General features: G+C 41.1%; 1 protein-coding gene across 5 annotated transcripts in view; it reads left to right on the top strand.

Annotated features, from left to right (window-relative positions):
* The window catches only part of myo1b (myosin IB), a 58,179-nt gene extending 44,097 nt beyond the window's left edge, over positions 1–14,082 (top strand). Inside the window, exons 15-32 of one of the 5 annotated variants that reach the window (XM_035676393.1) lie at positions 1,421–1,483; positions 1,672–1,872; positions 2,119–2,345; positions 2,658–2,858; positions 3,893–3,986; positions 4,904–5,053; positions 5,168–5,236; positions 5,351–5,437; positions 5,814–5,900; positions 6,984–7,070; positions 7,938–8,024; positions 9,331–9,405; positions 9,545–9,679; positions 10,058–10,164; positions 10,317–10,449; positions 10,899–11,051; positions 11,527–11,657; positions 11,734–14,082. In XM_035676393.1, the coding sequence (XP_035532286.1) occupies positions 1,421–1,483; positions 1,672–1,872; positions 2,119–2,345; positions 2,658–2,858; positions 3,893–3,986; positions 4,904–5,053; positions 5,168–5,236; positions 5,351–5,437; positions 5,814–5,900; positions 6,984–7,070; positions 7,938–8,024; positions 9,331–9,405; positions 9,545–9,679; positions 10,058–10,164; positions 10,317–10,449; positions 10,899–11,051; positions 11,527–11,657; positions 11,734–11,866 (2,220 nt within the window). In that variant the 3' untranslated portion in view covers positions 11,867–14,082. The remainder of the gene's footprint in view (positions 1–1,420; positions 1,484–1,671; positions 1,873–2,118; positions 2,346–2,657; positions 2,859–3,892; positions 3,987–4,903; positions 5,054–5,167; positions 5,237–5,350; positions 5,438–5,813; positions 5,901–6,983; positions 7,071–7,937; positions 8,025–9,330; positions 9,406–9,544; positions 9,680–10,057; positions 10,165–10,316; positions 10,450–10,898; positions 11,052–11,526; positions 11,658–11,733) is intronic. The other 4 variants (XM_035676394.1, XM_035676395.1, XM_035676396.1 and 1 more) reach the window with 4 other exon arrangements.
* The last annotated feature ends 6,259 nt before the right edge of the window (positions 14,083–20,341 follow it).

Below are 20,341 nucleotides of genomic sequence, written 5' to 3'. Positions count from 1 at the left end.
GGACGGAAGTGATCCCTCACTCCAGCGAGAGTAAACACCCCCCCCCACCACCACCACCACCGTTGTAGGGCCTTTAAGCTCTGTTTGTTTTCAAAGCTCTATGTATGTGAGTGCTGCAGTGGTGACCCCCACACCCCTTCCCTACTAACAGACCCACCAATGATATTCCACTCCTGGCCTCTATCCAGTATACTGCATGGGAAAATACCACAGCGCTGGGGGAAAGGAGGGAGGACCACCAATCAGGAATTTGGCCAGTCACCCATCTGTTTAAGCCACACCTTCTTTGTGCCCTCCCACTCAAAATATCTGTCACATCGCTTACATCAACCCGAAGCTGGGCTCCCCACCCATTAGTAGCTGTGAATTACATGTCGGCAAAGTGGGTTTTTATAGAGGGTAAGATGGAGAATGTTTTCCTTCTCCTTTCCTGAAAGGCTTTTGTGCTATGTCCTCATTCACATGATGGAAAAGACTGAGATAGAGACAGAGCAGGAGAGCATGCCTTGGTGAACATAACACCAACCCAGCGAGGACAAATATGGCCATGAAGATTAATGTACCAACATTTAGGCTGATTTTAATAATTTGTAAGAGCTGCACTTAGGTCCATGATCAAAGCTTAAATAAGGAATAAGAACTGTAATTTTAAAGGGACCTCGCCCATTTAGTGTTTTCCAGAACATTTGTTCTCATCAGGCCCAAATGCACCATGTAAACATTAAGTGGTAGTGATATTAAAGTGTCTAGCCGTAGTATAACGTCAGTTTATAACAAAGTAACACTTGAGGTTTTAGATGAGATTTAGACACATTCGAGATGCATACATTGAACTTTTTTTCTGTGTTAAACATTGTTGGCTTCGAATGACAAATGCAACACAAATGCTTTGTCTGCGTTTCCATTTACTCTTTAAGTAGAGAGACACTATTGACACTAGGAGATTATGTTAATATACAACAAGAAAAAGATGTCCCCAACTTAGAGGAACCAGGGTATATTGACAATTAGCTGCTATTGAACTGCACATAAGAAATATCTCCCTGTTTCATGTTCAGGGAAAAACAGAACAGACAAATAACAATTTTTACTTTCACAAATGTTTGAGGTTTAATAAAAATGGAAGGCAGACATACTATGTTATGTGCTTCTTTGCACTGCACCCAGTATTGTCAGTTATGTCTAATATGTAAGTCTAATAAACTGTGAAGCCTGTACTTGAAGACCATTCTCGAGAACAGCACTGACTTTCCTTCAAGTGAGCAGGTGTTGGAACGCAGGCAGGTTCAAGAGTGTTATTTTATCAGCCTCTTAATTCTGTGAGAGTCCATGTGTAAAAAAATAAAATAAAATGTCTTGTTAGCTCTGGTAAAAGATAGAAAAGCTATTGTCCCTTTGACCTTCATTTCTTTTGTTACAGGGCATCGAGTGGACCAACATTGAATATTTCAATAATGCCATTATCTGCGACCTCATTGAGAATGTGAGTCAGCCTCCCAGTTCTCCACCACAAACCAATTCCACATTCAAGTCTGACTGCTTTTTGTAGCGGTCTTTTTATAGGTCACAAAACAGTGGCAAGAGGCCAGTAACAAAGATTAATATTAAATATAACTTTCAGTATTGAACACTTTGATACTATGATTGGTAATTAATTTTTTTTATGTCCAGCACCAAAATGGAATCTTGGCTATGTTGGACGAGGAGTGCCTGAGGCCGGGGACGGTCACCGACGAGACCTTCCTGGACAAACTGAACACAATCTGTGCTGAACACCAGCACTTTGAGAGTCGCCTCAGCAAGAATTCAAAGTTCCTCACCGACCACAGCCTGCCACACAATTGCTTCCGCATCCAGCACTACGCCGGCAAGGTATTTTGTAGATAAAATGCAAGGTGTTTGTTTAAGAATGCTGTAAAGGGAATGCAGAAAACACAAATGCAATTATAGATAGTAATATCATCTGGTCAGAAAATTACATTCTTATGTGCACTCAGGATATTAAAAACTGAAACAAAGTACAAAAGGAAGGAGTTAGACATTTTGTTCAGCTGTGCTTCATTGCATTACATAGAAAATACAGTTTTAGTCATTTATTTGTTTCCTGTTCATATCAAGGTGCTGTACCGTGTTGAGGGCTTTGTTGACAAGAACAACGACCTGTTATACCGGGACCTGTCACAGGCCATGTACAAGGCCACCCACAGCCTCATCAAACAGCTGTTCCCCGAGGGCAACCCAGCCAAAGTCAACCTGAAGAGACCACCGACTGCCGGATTCCAGTTCAAAGCCTCAGTGGGCACACTGATGAGGAACCTGCAGACCAAGAACCCAAACTACATCCGGTAAAGTCCTTTCATTCACACACAGAGTATATCAGTTATTACCCTGCCAGTTTAGGATGTTGTGTCTGAGACTGGCAAAAATGTTTGTCCACCAAAGCCTCTGTAGTGATATTGACACAATGTTTCTCCAGATTCAGTTTAGGTGAATGGTCCCCCATGGACAAACAGTGCAGTGCTGTCAGTCTAACTTATGCATGTTTTTCATAATAAAAGTGGACAACAACAACAGCCCATATTTGAATTTTTTAAAAAGGTATCAGCTCCATGCATTAGTCTAACTTTGGTGTGAACAACCTTCTTCTTACTTCCCAGGTGCATCAAGCCCAATGACAAGAAGGCATCTCACATCTTCACCGAGTCTCTGGTCTGCCATCAGGCGCGCTACCTTGGCCTGATGGAAAACGTCCGCGTGAGGAGAGCAGGCTACGCCTTCCGCCAGGCCTACGAGCCCTGCCTGGAACGCTACAAAATGCTCTGCAAACGGACTTGGCCCCACTGGAGAGGGCCTGCCAGGTAATGGCTGTGTTTATTCTGAAGCGGTGGCTAATTGTAGGACAGGTGAGGGGAGTAGAAAAAAGGAATTTTGTCAGTGGAAGGTTGCTAAAAAAAAATAAAATCCCTGAGGTTTTTGTGAGAAAATGCAGAAGTGCAGAAACTGAAAAACACTCATGTGTCTTTAACTAAGGCACTGTAACTCAGACTGCTCCCAGCGGTGGGACTGTGACCAGCACTAATAGACTGTAGTCGGAGTGGTCAGCTCCCAGGTGTGATTGTGTGGAGCTGTGTGAATGTAAGGCAGGTTATTGCTGGAAAAGGACTCCGATGACTTTCTCAGGATATACAAAGGTTTAAAGGAGGGAAATAATCAGCTGAACAGTTTACCCAACATACACATTCATAAAGATATAAAACTAAGATGAATGTAAACATGGTACTTTTAGAGAAAGGCTTTTGTTTTGTTTTTTTTATATATAAAAATGTAGTTTAATTTTGTTGGTGGCTTGCCTTGTGGCTATGATCCTACCTTATTATTACATGCAGTACACACATACACAGTTTCAGTTTCATTTGCACACACTACATGAAGCGCCTCTCATTGTTCTTGTCACATACCAGCCGTTTACCCCTGAGCAGAAAGGCACCGTTTTCCTCCCTGAGCAACATGTTGAGACATTTCATCCTTATCTGCCTCATCTGTTCCATATGAGCCAGACTTGCATGTTTCATCCTCTGTGCTGGTAAAAGCACTGATTCATATCTGCTCTAACACACATTGGTATCTTGTTGTTCACCCATCCCTCAGTGCTTTGTGTGGTTTCCTTATTTCCTCCGTCCACATGTTTTATGTAGATGTGTTTCTTTTCTTCTTTAATCATTCTTTCTCTCTGTTTCTCAAACTCTACATCCTCGATGCTGTTCTCTTCTGCTTGCTGTTCTGTCCCAAATCTTCACTCTACTTCTGTACAGTTGCTCTCATGTTGTTTGTAGCCACTTGAAGTGTCAAGTATGCTTTGGATAACCCATCTGACCCTTCTGGCTCCCCATAGGGAAGGAGTGGAGGTGCTGATGGGCGACCTCCAGGTCCCAACAGAAGAGTTCTCTTATGGCCGCTCCAAGATCTTCATCAGGAACCCAAGAACGGTAGAAAACACAGCTAAAGCAACCCTGCATCCCTTTTTAAATGTGTTTTCTAGCCAGTTTTTACATCTGTGTACTCTTGTAGATCAAGCTGAGTTTGAATATCTGAAGGTTGAATCCAGTGTGCTCAGCTGCCCTGTTTTCTCACAGTAAGATGTTTGTAAAGCAGGGTGGGCTGCGCTTGGAGCCCCCACCTCGGCAATTAGCATGCAACCACCATTCTGAAAACACATGGTTTCACTTAGTTGTCCCTTCTAACATGGGAAATGAGCTTCTTTACGCAGCGCTTGTAGGCTCTTCAATTGCTGAAGCCTGCAGCGTTTGAATGGACTTTCTCCCCACCCAGCAAAAGACCAAACAAAGCTTGGAATAACATGATCTCATACTGGGAGAATTTGTTTCTACTATAATTGCTTTTTCTATCTCATCAACTTATCTCTCTTTATATATCTGCAGCTGCAAGCCAGCTACATAGTCTAGTTGAGTGAACTTGAATCCATGTTTCCTGACAATATTTCTTTTGTCTGTTAATCAAAATGCAGCCATGGCTGTAGTTTAATTGTTATTGTTATTGTTATTGTTATTGTGCAATTTGTAAAGCTCTTTGAGCAGTGTATTTATGTGTAAAATGTGATATGTAAATAAGTTGCCCTACCTCACCTTACATTAACAGTGAGATAGTGTTGCATAAAAATAGCTTATTGAGAAATTGTGTTTTCCAATGTGTATGCAAAGCAGTAATATCAAAGGAACCCAGATACTCTGAGAGAACAAATTGCAGTTGCTTACAGCAGGACTATAAAATGCTGTGCCCAAATCTTTGATGAAGATCAGTTGATTCACATTGGTCATTTTTTATTATCTTGCTGCAAGTCCATGCAGGAAATCTAAGGCGGTAAATTCTCTCCTTTTCCCCACAGCTCTTCTTCTTGGAGGAAAGGAGAAGGCAATGCCTGCAAGACCTGGCCACACTCATTCAGAAGATCTACCGTGGCTGGAAGTGCCGCAGCCAGTTCCTGCTACTGAAAAAGAGTCAGATAGTGGTGGCAGCATGGTACCGCAGATATGCGGTGAGGCTCTTTGAGGAAATGTGCTCAAAATCACACTTAAAGCAAAATAAACGGAAAAGCAAGGATGCATTTAGTGTTGTTAATTTCCCTATGTTTGCTCTTTCCATCTCACAGCAACAAAAGAAATACCAGCAGATCAAGAGCGCCACCACAGTGGTGCAGTCCTACACCAGAGGATGGCAGGTGTGCACCTTCCTGTGAATTCACTCTGTTTAGAATAAAACGTAGCAGGCACACATGCATAAATCATGACAGAAAAACAAACATTAAAATGTTTGCTTGTTATATTTCCACCAGGCCCGCAAACTCCTGAGAGAGCTGAAATATCAGAAGAGATGTGAAGAGGCAGTGACCACCATCTCAGCATTCTGGCACGGCACCCAGGTACTGATGCATTAAAGTGCAGAGAGATATCAGAGAGTGAAGTGTTTACCTCAACGGAGTGTCAACCTGGGTTTGATACAGGCTTTTTAATCACTGTGTTGGAAAAAAATCCTGTTCTTGAAGTTGTAACAGTCTCGCCTTAAACACCTTATGCAGTGTTCCTGCCTAATAATGGCCCAACAGTAGTACAAAAATTCTGTTCTTTAACAAAGCTATTCTTGGTGTTATTGCTGCTGTTTCCCTTTTAATCCTGCTTCTTTTGCTGATCACACAACTGCCACTTCTCTTTTTTTTTTCTCTTTCACTTTCCTTTCTTAATTCTTTTCCTTCTCACGTCTTCAACCTGTCTTACCTAACGCCCACCACATCCCGACAGGCTCGGATGGAGCTGAGACGTCTAAAACAAGAAGCGCGGAATAAACATGCTGTGACAGTAATTTGGGCATACTGGCAGGGAACCAAGGTATTTCAACCCAGTCGTAGTGTGTCTCTGTCCCAGCTGTCTTGTCATCCCTGTTCACCGTGTCCCGTCCCATCCCATTCCTACTATGACACTGCCTAATAGAGTAGCAGCCCCTCTAAATAAACCTCAATCCCAGTCCTTCTGTTACCCACTGGCCTGATTAGTGTGCCTTATCATTGTTTGTCTTGTTTTCTGTTTTGTAGCTGTCACGTATAAGATTATCTTTTCTATGTTGTTTTTGTTGTTGTTGTTGAACATTTTATTCCCAGTCCCAGCGTTACAAATCAAAACTAGATTAATAAAAAACAATCTTATCTCTGGAAAGAAGCCACACTCCGATCCTTACATGTAGCGCACATGTTTTAAGTTGGTGTGTCTCTGGTTTGGTTTCTATCTAATGTGGTGTTTTAAATTTGGCCCTCCTCCTCTTTTAATCTAATTAGTTCAGCTTGTTCATATAGTGCCCACCACACAGTGCTATCTACTATAGCTCATGCTGAGAAGTCTCTTTAACATACTGATACGCTAACAGCAGAACACCAGGAAACTCTTAAGCATGGAATTATGTCAATATGACGGCACATATGTTGCTACTTTATAAAACCACATCGGCTGTGTGTAATCAAAGTCGTACGTTGTAGTCTGCATGTACAACACTGCGTTATCTTATCAGCATTTACTTTTGCTTAACGTACTTGCTTATGATATGGATAACGCTTTGAACAACTATTTGATTTCAAGGACTCCTCAATGAATGCTGTTAAAGATAATTCTCTGTATGACCTTTGTCCTTAACGACCACAAAGTCTTCTTATTGGCTGGCATTTTAATGAAGTTCTAGATAACGTAGTAATCTTTTTTCTTTCCTCTAAACCATGATAGTGTGCAGAGTCACAAAACGTGACATGCTCGCATGTCGATGTTAACCACCCGTTGTCCCACCTCTTGACATCTTTTGTTGTCTTTTGTCAGTGTCTCCTCATAATGCTTTATCCACACATACTCAGTGCCTCTCCTGGGACAATTACGTTTTGATTGTCACTGAAATTAACCTCCTCCGCAACTGCCACCGCTTTTCATCAGGCCCGGAGAGAGCTGCGTCAGCTGAAGGAGGAGGCGAGGAATAAACATGCCGTATCGGTCATTTGGGCCGGCTGGCAGGGCACCAAGGTATTTGGGAAGCCTGTTGACTTGACTTGCCGTGACTATGTGACTCGCCGCCTCCATCGCCCCGCCGCCCGCCCCTACCGTGCCCCTTACCCTACCCCCAGCTTATCAATCATTCTTCAACCCATTCTAAACATTTCATTTATGATGTAAGGCAGATTACCAAACACCCGCTCAGATACAGTATACACCCGTCCACTGGATGCTGAAGCAAAAACAGGGAGCCTGCACTGCACAGTCATTTTCACCGAAGCCTGTCTATCCACAGCCAGGTGATATTGTAATTCAATAATTAGTCAGTGACTGAAGGTTACATGTGCAACCCCATTCCCTGGAAGATTAAGTCACACACACCAGGAACAGATCAGGTCATTTTTTGGGTGTGTTTTCAGCTTCTTCCTCCAAGGTCCATGCCTCACCAGTGCATGCCGCCTGCCGTCTGCATGACTTCTTTCTTGTGTAGTTAATGCATGTTGACTCTTTGCATTGCAGTATTGTTTGTCTTTTTTTTTTTTTTTTTAGATGGAAACGTTGAGGTGATCTCTGCTGCCTGAGTTGTGACTTTTGCTCTTTTCCTGTTACACTCAAAGTTGCACTAAAAAGCACTTAGTCTGTTTCTGTTACAGAAGTTCTCCTGATAAATGCTCCCACAGTGTGCCATATTTGTTTCTGGAGTGTGGAGCAGTAGCGCTGTACTTTTACAGTCTCTTGATGGTCACAGACGGCTGGTGTGCTGTGTGTATGTGTGTGTGTGTATTTGATGTTTGCTGACCTCAGGCAAACCGGTCTCATCTTCTTCCTCTTATCATCTCTTGCTTCATTTGTTACCGCTCTCTCTCTCTCTCTCTTGCCGCCCACCTTCCTGAACAGGCTCGCAGGGAGCTGAGGAGACTGAAGGAAGAGGCCAGGCGTAAGCACGCTGTCGCTGTGATTTGGGCCTACTGGCAGGGACTCAAGGTACCTACCAGCCCCACGGCGCAGCCATCAACAAATCTGCCACCTACTCATCACCCCTGACCTTCTCCATCCCCCTCAACCATCTACACTGTGCATGCTTCTGCAGGAAGCCAGTCTCTGCCGAGTGCTGTGATCACACTTCTATAATGGCATTGTTTTAGACGCTGCTTTCACACAAAGATAAAACAGATAATTTGAGCACAAACGTCTTCCTATTTGTAATAATTATATAGTCACCTCTTTTTTCCCCCATGTTTTCCTCCAGTAGCAAAATCCCAATTTCCTCTGCAGTGCAGCCCTTGTGGGACTTGCAGAACTTGTCGTCCTTCAAAATTTGACCTCAACCCTAACCCTAACCTCAACATCACGTCATCTCATGTGGCCCAGAGAAATCAATTTAACACAGTAACTGTGATCTCATCTTAAAGGTGTAGTTCACCTAAATACACAAAATAAACATGTATAATATATTTAATTTGCAGTGGTTTTAAGACTCCTGCCACCACTCCTGTGCAATGGAGGTGAATGGGATTTAATTTGAGGTGTTCAAAGCAAAGAAACAATGAAACCAGACCCTGGTTACTCATTATAAGCCACAGCCCTCACATCCAACAGTTTTCAGAACAATTTCTTTGGTAGGAAATAGTTGGCAAAGATGTACCAAGCGAAAACAGTTTATGGTTAAACTTCTCTCCTGTATTTCTATAATTTTACATACCTTTTCCATCTGTGTCTGTTTCTAAACTGTTCTTTTCTAAACGTCTTCCCCTGTCTGCTTCTGTGCAACTAACCCCATTCAAAGCAGCACTGTTTTGTGTATCCAACAGTATTATCTTTGTCTGTAGGTGTGTAAAGCGTTCGTGTGTGTCCTAGTTTTTGGTGATTATATGTTGCGTGTCTGTCTGGTTTTAAAAGAATAACTGTCATCACACTGGTCATTTGTCACCTTGTTAATCTTTTCATCATGTTAATTGACCCACCCTGCACCTCGCAACGCACCTGTTCTCAATTTGTGCAATTAAGGTCAGCATGAAGGTCATTTGTCATAACCGTCATTGACTTTTTACTAATTCATTCAGTAATCATTGTAATTTTAATTAATTCCAGGAGCTTGGAGTTTTTTTTGTCTGTTCCAGGTGTTCATTGTTTGTGACTAACTAAACGTCTGTTACTCCAGTGGTGTTTGTGTGTGAACTATCACCATCCTATCATGTTTTTCTTCCCTGTTTCACATCAAACTAATGGGTAGCGATAGGCGATTGACAGTTGGTTTATTGTTTTTGTTTTGTTTTTTTCGTTGTAAAAGGTCCGCAGAGAGTACAGAAAATTCTTCAGGGCAAATGCCGGAAAGAAGATTTATGACTTCACCATCCAGAGAATTGTAAGTCAGACTTGAATATTTACTTGAATAAAAGCACAAAAACAGAAAAGAATCTTTTTTTTTTTTTCATCAAGTATTTGCTAGAATCTCATTCAACCTGCAATTCCCTTGCTACACTCATTTATGTCCATTTGTCCAGATGCAAAAATACTTCCTGGGCCTGAAGAGCACCATGCCCTCCATGTCACCAATAGACAAGAACTGGCCCGCCAGGCCTTACCTCTTTCTGGATGGAGTCCACACAGAGCTGCGGAGAATCTTCCATCTCTGGAGGGTTGGTCACAAATAACTAGAGCGCTTCTCCTCCCGTCTGTCCCCTTCACCCATTTTTAATTTCATTTCATGATTTATGCTGTCAGACTGAATATTGTATAAGCCGGCAGAATATAGTAAGCATTATGGGCATCGGTTTCAGTCAAGCATTTAACTCACAATATGAGACAAAATCTTTACAGTCGAGCCACAGGCTGTAACACTTAATCCATAAAAGGGTAAGACCACCTATTTTCAATGCCGGAGGCAGTGATCCTGTCAATTATTGAAAAAATATATACAAACATGAGACAAGCAGTGCCTCACAAGAAACCTGAAAATAGAAAATAAACAACAACCCCCTATTTGATAGATTATATTCTGTTATGTGTGTGTTCAGTGCAAGAAATACAGGAGCCAGTTCACAGAGGAGAAGAAGGCCATTTATGAGGAGAAATTGGAGGCAAGCAAGATCTTCAAGGATAAAAAGGCTCTCTACCCAAGCAGGTACTGTATATTATTTCATAGTATAGGTGTATAAGAGTAATATCTAGTGACCCAATGTCTGATATATAAGTATATTAGTGAATCTCTTTATTTAATGGTAAACGTGGCATAAACACAATGTATTATGTCTTTGACTTTGTGTTTTGTCTCAGTGTGAATCAGCCTTTCAAAGGAGACTACCTGGAGATCACCAAGAACCCCAAATATCAGAAACTCAACAGCGCCGTGGATGAGAAGGTTCTGCTGGCTGATGTGGTCAACAAGATTAACAGGGCCAATGGCAAGGTAAGAAACATTACCGACACTACAATATTCACAATCCATTTAGCTTGTTGTAAGAGCTGAAAAGTCCAAAGTATAAGCTGTGGCTACATTCTGACTTGCTGTCAAGAGTTCCACTTTTCCACGTTGATCTAGTGGAGCTCAAAACCATTAAGTTGTTTTGATGGGTATTTCACCCAGCTGTGCCGCAATCTGAAGTTTTTTTGACATTTTAACAACTGGCATTATTTTTGTTCCAGCAGATAGCAGACATCTCTGGACAGGTGTATTATGTTTTACTCTTAACACTGCCCCAGTTTCAAGATCAGAGAGACACAGGGAAAAAAAGAAACAAAAAAACAGCACTTAAAACCCATTTTGGTCCGTGCATTTGCTTTTGGCACAATGCTGACATGTAGCACAATGTTAGAATGACAGACAGTGGGGTGAAGGGTTTCTCCTCTGGTTTTCAGGGTACAACTCGAATCTTCCTGCTGACCAAGAAGAGCGTTGTCCTGGCCGACCAGAAGACCGGCCAGGTGAAGGCCAGCGTTCCTCTACCAGACCTCGCCAGTGTGTCAGTCAGCACACAGAGTGATGGCTTCTTTGCTCTCAGACTGAAAGAGGTGAGGGAGACCTGGGGCATTCTAAAAGTGTTCCTCGATTTATACTTGATTTATACTTGAACTTGGAACTTAAGATAATTTCTGTAGCTGTTTGTTAGATTTATGGTTTTATAATGTATGAGTATCGATTACTGGCTGGCTTATCAGGCTAATTATCTAACTGGCTTACTGGCAGTATGCAGTAAATGGTTGCCCTTTGTCCGCATTTATCTGTCACTCACTGCTGAAAGTACAGAACAAATTAAAAAAAGGTACAGTTTAGTTTTTTTATAAACTGAGCTTTTTAGTGAGAGAGCAGCTGCATTGGCCATGATTAGAGGGTCTCTATTGCAGACACTATACACTTGTGTTGTTGGGCTTATTTAAATATCTATGGATACTACTATAAACTGAAAAATTACACTAGATAGCATTTTGCACACAGTGGAAGTGAGGCTGCAGTAATATACCCAACCGTTACTAACTGTTGCTTTAGGGGTCAGCCTCAGCCACCAAAGGAGACTTCTTACTCAGCAGTGAACATCTGATTGAGATCATCACCAAACTCCACCGCACCGGGGCCACAGCCGCAGACCAGGAGCAGCTCAACATTGACATCTCAGACGAGTAAGCTACAATGCCAAAATGTTGTTATTCTGGTCAAAGGAGCTGGATGGTGTTGAATGATGTTTCTGTGCGACAGGTTTCTGGTGCAGTTCAAGCAGGACAAAGTATGCGTGAAATTCATCCAGGGAGCCCCCAAGAACGGCAACAGCGTGTCCTGCAAGCGCAAGAACAACCGCCTGCTGGAGGTGTCGGTGCCCACAACGGCATAGTGCAGCTGCCACCACCTGTTCTCCAGTGCTGTTCCCTAGTACTCAGATTGGGCAGGCGATCTAAACACCGAACCACCACCCACTCCGTAACCTCTCGTCTCAAGAACCATCACCCCAGTGCCCACCCTGAGCCTAAAAATGACAGTTATTTGGCTTGTTGTGTTGTTGTTTTTTTTCCTTCCTCTTTTCCGATTTACTATGGCACCACTATAGCTGTAACCACGTGCCACTTTTTTTTGGCAAAGAAAGCCCTTATCTCGGTTGCATGCCACAGAAATTTGGTCAAATGTTTCACTGGTGTTTTGTAAAACTTGGGGTAAAGAGTTAAAGATGAATGGGGGAAAAAAAGAAATGTTGGTGGTGCACAAGAGACTTCCGTATACCAGTGGTGACGTTGATGATGATGATGATTGTTCTGCCTGTATGTTGAATTAGTCTTCAGAGAAAATGTCATTATAAGAACTTTGTGACAAGCTGTAGCCTCAACTGGCCTTGACTCATCCATTTTTAAGCGGCTCTGGTTTAAAAATTTTAGATGACCTGGGAACTTTTGAGTTCGGCCTGTCAGATTTAGTTTCTCTGAAGAACTATAAATACTGCACTTGTTTTCACCTCGGTGTAACCAAAAGAGGATGACCTGAAAATGAATTTGATTGTATGTTGTATTATTTTCTATATATATATTTTTTTTTTTTTCTCTGAAAAAAAAAAAAGTGGGCAGTTGAGACGTCAAATGTAATTTGCTAGATAATTGTAAAACTGTTTTTGTATCCACAATTCCTATGTGCCATTGACCGGGTCCCATGACTTGTCACGTTTCGGTGTACAAATACAAACATAGAAAAACCATGTAGGTGACTGACCCTCATCGATTACCGGTGTTGACAATATCATTGCCAAACAGTTTTGAATAAGGGAGCTTGTTAACCTGCAGTGGCCATTTCGTGTAAGTTTTGACAACACTGCACATGTGATCAACCTCCATTTCCTCTCCCAGCGCAGTACAATTTGTGATAATTCCCAAGCTTTTATTTAATCTACAAAGAGTTATTGTAAACTGAATTCATATCTTTAACTCGGAGAATGTCAGGAACGAATCAAAGAAGACCCCCCTCGCTTCACGAGGGACTTGATTTAAAAGATACTGACAAAGGCAGGACGTACATTCCAGTGGAAGAAAAAGTACCCAACCAGAAGAAACAAAGGTATACACACCTTCCATAACGTCTTCACCAGATTAAGTGAAACCCTTGATATTGATCTTTTTTTCTTTTGTGTGCAATAAATAAAATGCTTTGTCTCGATTGTTCTCCTCATCTGTAGTGAGAACCCATAGCATTCGCCCTCGCTGTACCATAAGCTGTACGTAGGCTCTATAGGCTGTAGCCCTGGCATGGACAAAGGGTTTCTTTAGTATCCTTAACTTTAATTGCTGTGTTTGTGAAAATAGCGGTTTCTTGCCACTGCAGCTTGAGTTATTGTAGTGCTTGACCCACTCTGACCTAATGTGTATTTTTCAAGGGGAAAGACCAAATATTAAGATAAAGTGACCGTAGGCTTCTTGATGTGTCTGAAGACATCGACCAGTTACAGCTTTTACAACTTTCTAGTACACTCGTGTACACATTCGGTACACGTATATTTAAGCACAAGCCAAATTTGATTTTCAAAGAAGCAAAAGAGTGCTATATTTTCAAGTATGTTGACTATAATAATTTTTATTTGGATATACTGGTAGTGGGTTTTGTACTGTTGATTTGTAAGCCAACCAGATGTTACTCTGGTGACTTTGAGGGAATAACAGCCAAAGTTGCTCTAGTCACGTTCTGCAATCCAGGGAATCTCGGTTTGTGAGTTGTTATTTTTGTTTGTTTTTTTAATGTCACACACACGTCACAGGGACTCAATCAGTTGTTGCTAACCCTTGCACGGGAACCATTGAGCTGAATGCCACTTTTGATGTATTCCCTTCGTTGGCACTACACAGTTTCAGTGCAGTTTTGCTAAGGTGACATCTCGCCCCCCCTCTCTTTTCTCTATTTCGTATTTGAACAATGGCTTAAACTGCAAAATAATGTCTGCATTCTTGTGTGCCTAATGTTAACCTGTGCTGAGAGACAGAAGATGGAAATGTTTCAGTAGAACTCAGTGTAACATTTACAAGTAATCTTTTTTAAATTAAATAAAAATCAGTAATAAATGTTGTTATTCTGGGATTCTGTGACTTCTTTATTCTTATTTTATTAATCATTTATTGCAGCAATGCTAATTTTTCTGGGAGTCATCCACACCTACCCGTGAATTTCACTTATACACCCTAAATCGGTACTGAATGATGCATAATGTTTCGGGGTATTTTCATGGGTCCTGAGCCTTTTGAATGGTCTTATCATGGAACCCTCGGTGTGCAGGCAACAGTCGAAATCAGCCATCAGTGCATTCAATTATTAAATCTTGTATTCCTGTGAGGAAATCAGCAGTATCAGTAGGGGAGTTGGCCAGGACTAAAAAGTCTTATGGGGGTTAGTAGCAGTGAGGCTGGACAACCAGGCCTTGTAGTCAAGCAGCTGGCCAGATGTTTTCCATCACCTCTGGGGAGAGCTGTCCTAGGGTTAAATTCCGCGGCTTGGGGAGAGCTGCCGGCAACAGGTCTCCAGGGAGCAGCCCTCAGATTGAGCACAGAGTGGTAAAAATAGCATACCATTTTGGGCTGCCCAGTACCCGGTTCCCACCACTCTGTAGGCTGGGAAAGGAAGGAGGAGTCCCAGCCTCCCAGTGGATATCCAACACTCAGTGGGAGTGCAAAGGACTTGTACAGTGCACAATCCCATCTCCTGCAAAGCCTGTAGAATTCAAAACAGTGATGCAGATGTGCATCAAATCAACACAATAAGTGGCTTGTTGTAGCAGACTAGTTGTGTAATTGAATTGCTTTTTTAAATATCTTATTCCAAATCACAAACATTTATGCTTTATTCATCTTAGATTTGGTGGAATCTGCGACTGTCACTTGAAGCATACAATTGAGTTTTATTTGTGAGAGATCAAAATGATTTGAGCATAATCTAGTGAATGGTGAACATACAGTACCATCTCGTAGAGTTGGAGCAAATGGGATGTGATGCCTTTGCTTTGAGATTGGTCTTTGGTGACATCCTGTGGAATTTAGATGACATTACAAGAAAAAGTAGCAAGTAAGGGCAGTGGAGGGGGAGGAGGTTGTCTTTACTGATGTGACCAATGACCAAAAATTAGAAATACATTACTTGCAACTCATGATCCTTTTTATAAAGTATTCCTTATAGAAGATGATAAGAATATTACCTTTTTGCTTATGACTTTATTCCTTTAAACTACAGAGGTGTTTTCTTATTTGCAATTTATTATTTAGACTTCACTCCACAGGAATGTGGATACATTCCCCAATCTGTAAACTGTAAGAAGTTTTGCCTACAGTATCATTTGTGTAAATTTTACATAGCATTTTGATGTTATATTGCTATACACAGTAGTCAAAATTTGTTTTACTTAAATGTTTTTCTAAGTAAAACAACAAAACCATTTTCAAAATACATGCCTCAGTTGCAGAGCAGAACTGCTCATATGTTTCATAGTGACTGGCCAGATGTAGAGCCTGCGAACAACTGAGTGAGTCTGGGAATTCTCCTTAAGGGATTTCACATCCTGTCCAAAATCTTATCAGTTGCAGTGGACTGTAGTGCTGCTGGCAATAAAGGAAAAAATGTAAGTGTTCTACAGGTATGGAATTCACTTTAGAAAAATATGCTGGCCCCTGCTTAGGTTACTACTGTCTACCCAGAAATTATCATCTATATTCAATGATATAATAAAAGAAAGTTATGTCCATGGGCTTAATAAAGCTTTGGTACCACCCGACTCTTAAATATGCTAACATAATCTCAGGTAATATTTAAAAAGAAAGGAAGAAAGGGCATTAAAATGACTCCAGTACTCAAGCTGTGCCCTACCTGTCCACAATATGCCATATACACAGAATATAGACCATACTAACGAAGTGCAGTATTATGACAAAAAACAAATTACGGAAAGTGTTCATGAATGAGTAAGGGAAAAAAACAACAACACTGTGGCTATTTGTTCCTGGCGGTGGAGGTAAAGTCATTGCCTAGGGATAAAAGCTGTCTTTGAAAAGTGTGTACCTTGATGCTTTGATAGTGCTTGCCTGATAGTAGCAGTCAAGATAAACGGTGACCTGGAAGAGTGTTGTGTCTGATAATTTGCTGTTTTCCTGCAACCTCCTTTGGGCTGATTGCCATCACTTATTTTTGATGCCAGCTTAAAAGTTTTGTAAAGTTGTCTCAGCTCAAGCACACACAGGTTACCAAACCACTTTAATCAGTGCACTGAAAAGTGTAGGTGGTACTATTCTCGCTCAAATCAATAAGGATGTCTATGGTTTTGCACGCAGCTTGTTCTTTCTATAATTTAAATAGCAAAAGATTTGAAAAATTTGAAAGAGTTTTTTTTATCTTTTTGTGTTTCCGTCATCATATTTTCACCCAAGTCTCGTGACTGTGGAGTTTTAGCTTATCTCTGCTCCTGAATTCAAACGGGCCTGACATAGCTGGCACTGCCACTGGACACTAGGGGTCAGTCAAATTCAGCTTGTGAGCCAACAATAACTTCCCTTTAGAAGCACTGATTGTCTGGACTGGTCTGAAAGGAGGAAATATTCTCCCAAAAGTCCTCTGGCAATTGGTCAAGATGCTAATGAAACAGTAAAGATCTGTTGTATTGCCCATTAAGTACTTGATGTTGATGTGAGATCTTCTTAGTGACTACGCGTATATTAAATGCATTAATTACTCATCAGTCAGTTACTCATCAGGCTTAAATGCATTAACATTACATATTCCCAGAAAAGGTTTGTATGCTTGCATGATTGACCTGTTTCTCTTCCAAAAGCAATGGACTAAAGAAAGCCACTACCTGGCACTGTAGGGGAGATCTAAATAAGCCAAATAATATTGAATCCAGGAAGCTGACATTTTTATGCCCCTGGATGATTACCATTGGGTTTTTCCAAGTCTAGAATTTACTGCTGTCTAGAGTCAACAAGATCAAAGTTCAGTGTGAACTAATGAATCTCTAAATTCAACATTCAACCCTCCCTCCCACCTTTCTCCAAACCCTTTTTTCTGCCATTAATTTAATCTCCATAAGTAACCTCCTTGCTACATAAAATATTTGACCATGAGATATTGCCATATTGGACTTTACTATTGTAATTTAATTAGCATATTGTGCAGCCTCCTGGGACGTGTAACATCAGAAACCTTTCTCAGGCTGTTCTCTCTAACCATCTACTCAGTGATACGTTACAAACACGTCCTACGTGTGCTGGAAGTTGGTTAACCGCATTGACTGTATTGAGCTGTCACAGCGTCAAGGCTGATTTCATTATTGAGTGAGGGAGTTTTAGGATGTAGATGTCAACACATTGGCCACCAGCTTGCTGATTTACTTTGGCATAAATCTATGCTGTGATTTAAATGAAACCACCCATCTGTCATTTGGAGGAAATTCATTTTGTGATCCTGCCATAAAGGACTAATAAGGTGGTCTAGTTTTGGAGGTCATTTTTTGTTTTTGTTTTTCCCATGTTTTTTTTTTATCTCATACCATGTAGTTTTAAAAACCAAGTTACGGTTAAATACGTAAATGTAACATCTTGCAGGTCCTTTATCCAAATGGTTGGTTAGCAATGTCATATTTTTTTGTCAAACTATGAATTTTTCTAAATTCTAAAATAATCATTTTCCAGTTAAACTCTCTTTATAATGTTTCTGCACTGTTGTGTCTGATGCTGACCTAAAGACATAGACGCATGCAGTCCCAGAGAACAAGCATACAGAGATGAGGTAGAATTAAAGGGCAGACAGGGATGGACCCCAACAGACGGGGACAGACACACATAGTGTTACATTACAGCCCCTGGCAGTGTGTCAGGGAGTCTGGAGGGAGGGACAAGGACTGGAAGAGGTCTGATTAATGAGTGTTACTGGGTGGTGGAGAGTTTGTGTCCCCACTCACCCTCGTGTCACCGGCACGCTCAATGGCTTCATCAATTTGTAGCCATTATCACGTCAATAGGCAAGAATGGAGGGAGGAGGGGAGTTAAGGTTTGGATTGGGCTTCTGCTGCACCATCTGTGGATAGCTGAACATGGGTGAAGCAAGGAGGGATCACTTTAATCATCTCCTATATATATGTGCAAAAGTCTAAATATAACCATCAGTTGGATGTCGCCAAAGGTTTATTACAAACTAACACACAAATATATAATATAGTTTTAATAAATTTAACATTTTCTAAAATTTTGTTACACAAATTTAAAATTTTTGCTTTCCAAAATAAAAAAATTGAAAGTACAGGGATATGCAAAGGACATTAGAGGGCCATTGCCTGGGAGCACCAATCTTCCGACCTGATATTTTGTTGACTGGACACAATGGATTTTTTTCTGATGCATGACGCTTAAGAGAATAAGACACACGTTTTTACTCATATTGTTTGTTTCTTTCAGTAGTCTCTTTTACCGTCTAACAAGACAAAGAGTCTACAGCCAATAGCAGCTCTGTGAGACTGAATAGGCCTACTTTGGCATCATATTGTGCTTAATGAAATCATAGCATGCTAACAATGACAAGGCTCTAAACACTTTGTTTAATGTTTACCATGTTCACCATCATCTAGTTTAGAATTATAGCATGGGTAACATTTGTTAATAAGCACTTAAAACAAACTACAGCTGAGGCTGAAGTGCAGGTATTTTAAGGGATTACCAAAGTGATTAAAATGAATCCATTCTCTCTGCTGTGATACGTAGTCTGGACCAAAGTGGTGGACCGACCAACCGACACAACCATCCCTAGAACGACGTCAGTAGAAAGTAGCCTATCCTTGACTGGACATAATGATTGTTTTTCTGGTGAAATTTAAAATAGTTGGCTTTAGTTTTAGAGATATTTTTGCTCCCACACTCAAACAGGCTTGTCTTGCCTGTCTTGTAAAGTAATCTCCTTTTCTATTAGAAAAGAAGAAACAGGTAAGTAGACATGTCTTTTTGTGCTGTTACATCATTAAGTTTGAACAAGTCAAATAATTAATCATCACTATCTTTATGCTCATTCATCATTGCACCAACTAAAGTGATTTTGTGTGTGTGTGTGTATGTCTGCATGTACGTGTGAACACAAGCAGCTGTGGAACTGATATGGATAAGCAAATAGCTGCACACACATCGTTAGGTGCTCATTTACAGACAGGAGCAGGATACCTGTTCAATTCAGTTGCCTGAGCTCTGAGCAAGCATGTGTGTGAGTGTGTCTCTGCCCACCATCCCTGTACCTTTAGGAAATTGTCATCTCATGGGGCCCATAATGTTGTCAATTATTCCTCTTTCCATCAACTTCCTCTGTACTTTGTACTCTCCACCCCCTTTCTTCTTGCCATCATTACATCAAGTTGTGGCAGGAACAAGTCTAAAAAAAAGCTCAAACTGGTTGTGTTTTGCTCATGGTTAACTCAGTCAGGTGTATCCTTTCACCAGTAGCCCCAAGGCTCCATATCCTTTTTTAATGTTAGTCCAGAGATCCCTGAAATTAAATGTCAAGCACATATCAGAACCCGAACTGGACTAAAAGTCATGGCTCTTCAGTGTGTAAACTGTGACTTACCTTGAGGGCTAAATAGCCATTTATTTATTTGGCTGGCAGTTAGTCCAGAGACTGCTCAGTGGGAATAATGACTCTTCATCAAAGAGTTCATATGGACTCTAATGATGCTAATCGGTTCAACACCTGGCCTTTCATTGCGTATCACTGTAAGTAATTAAATTGTTCAGACTGCCATTAGACAAGCAACATCTGGGGTGAGGGCAAAGGCAGGGTAGAAACAGAAGAGACACTGGCAGAAGGTTGAGCAAAACAAGAATGGGAGTAGGTGTAAGTAAGGGGTGAGGAGGGATCAATTAGGGAAATGAAATCTCATCTTCAGTGTGGGATAACATACATCAAGAAGTGACAGCCCCTCCTCTAAGCCTGTCAGTCCCGCCTCTGTCAAAACGACCAATTAAAGTAAAGCTAATCCCCCTGTTAACCCCTGGATAGCCTCAGTCAATCAAGCACACGCTGTAGACAAGCACACAAACACATTTGTTTCAAAAGCCTATTTCTGTGTGTGTGTTTCCTCTGTTTTGCATTACGTTATGCTTTTAAATCCAGTAGCTGTTCTTAAACAGTCATTCTAATTGTGGCAGTGAACTGACTTTTCATATTATCATCAAGTGAAAATAATGTTATTAGGAAAACATGTAAAAAAAAAAATTTCCCCTTTTCATCATTATGAACTTTAAATCAAAGTAGAAAACCTACTTTGATGCTCATGAAGCATTCTTACTATTCCTCTCCCAGAAATGTAAAGGTCCAGTGT

This window comes from Morone saxatilis, unplaced genomic scaffold, assembly GCF_004916995.1.
Source record: "Morone saxatilis isolate NCDOM2014 unplaced genomic scaffold, NCSU_SB_2.0 Contig5, whole genome shotgun sequence".
NCBI classification, from domain to species: domain Eukaryota; kingdom Metazoa; phylum Chordata; class Actinopteri; family Moronidae; genus Morone; species Morone saxatilis.
This window is presented reverse-complemented; position numbering and strand designations above follow the sequence as displayed.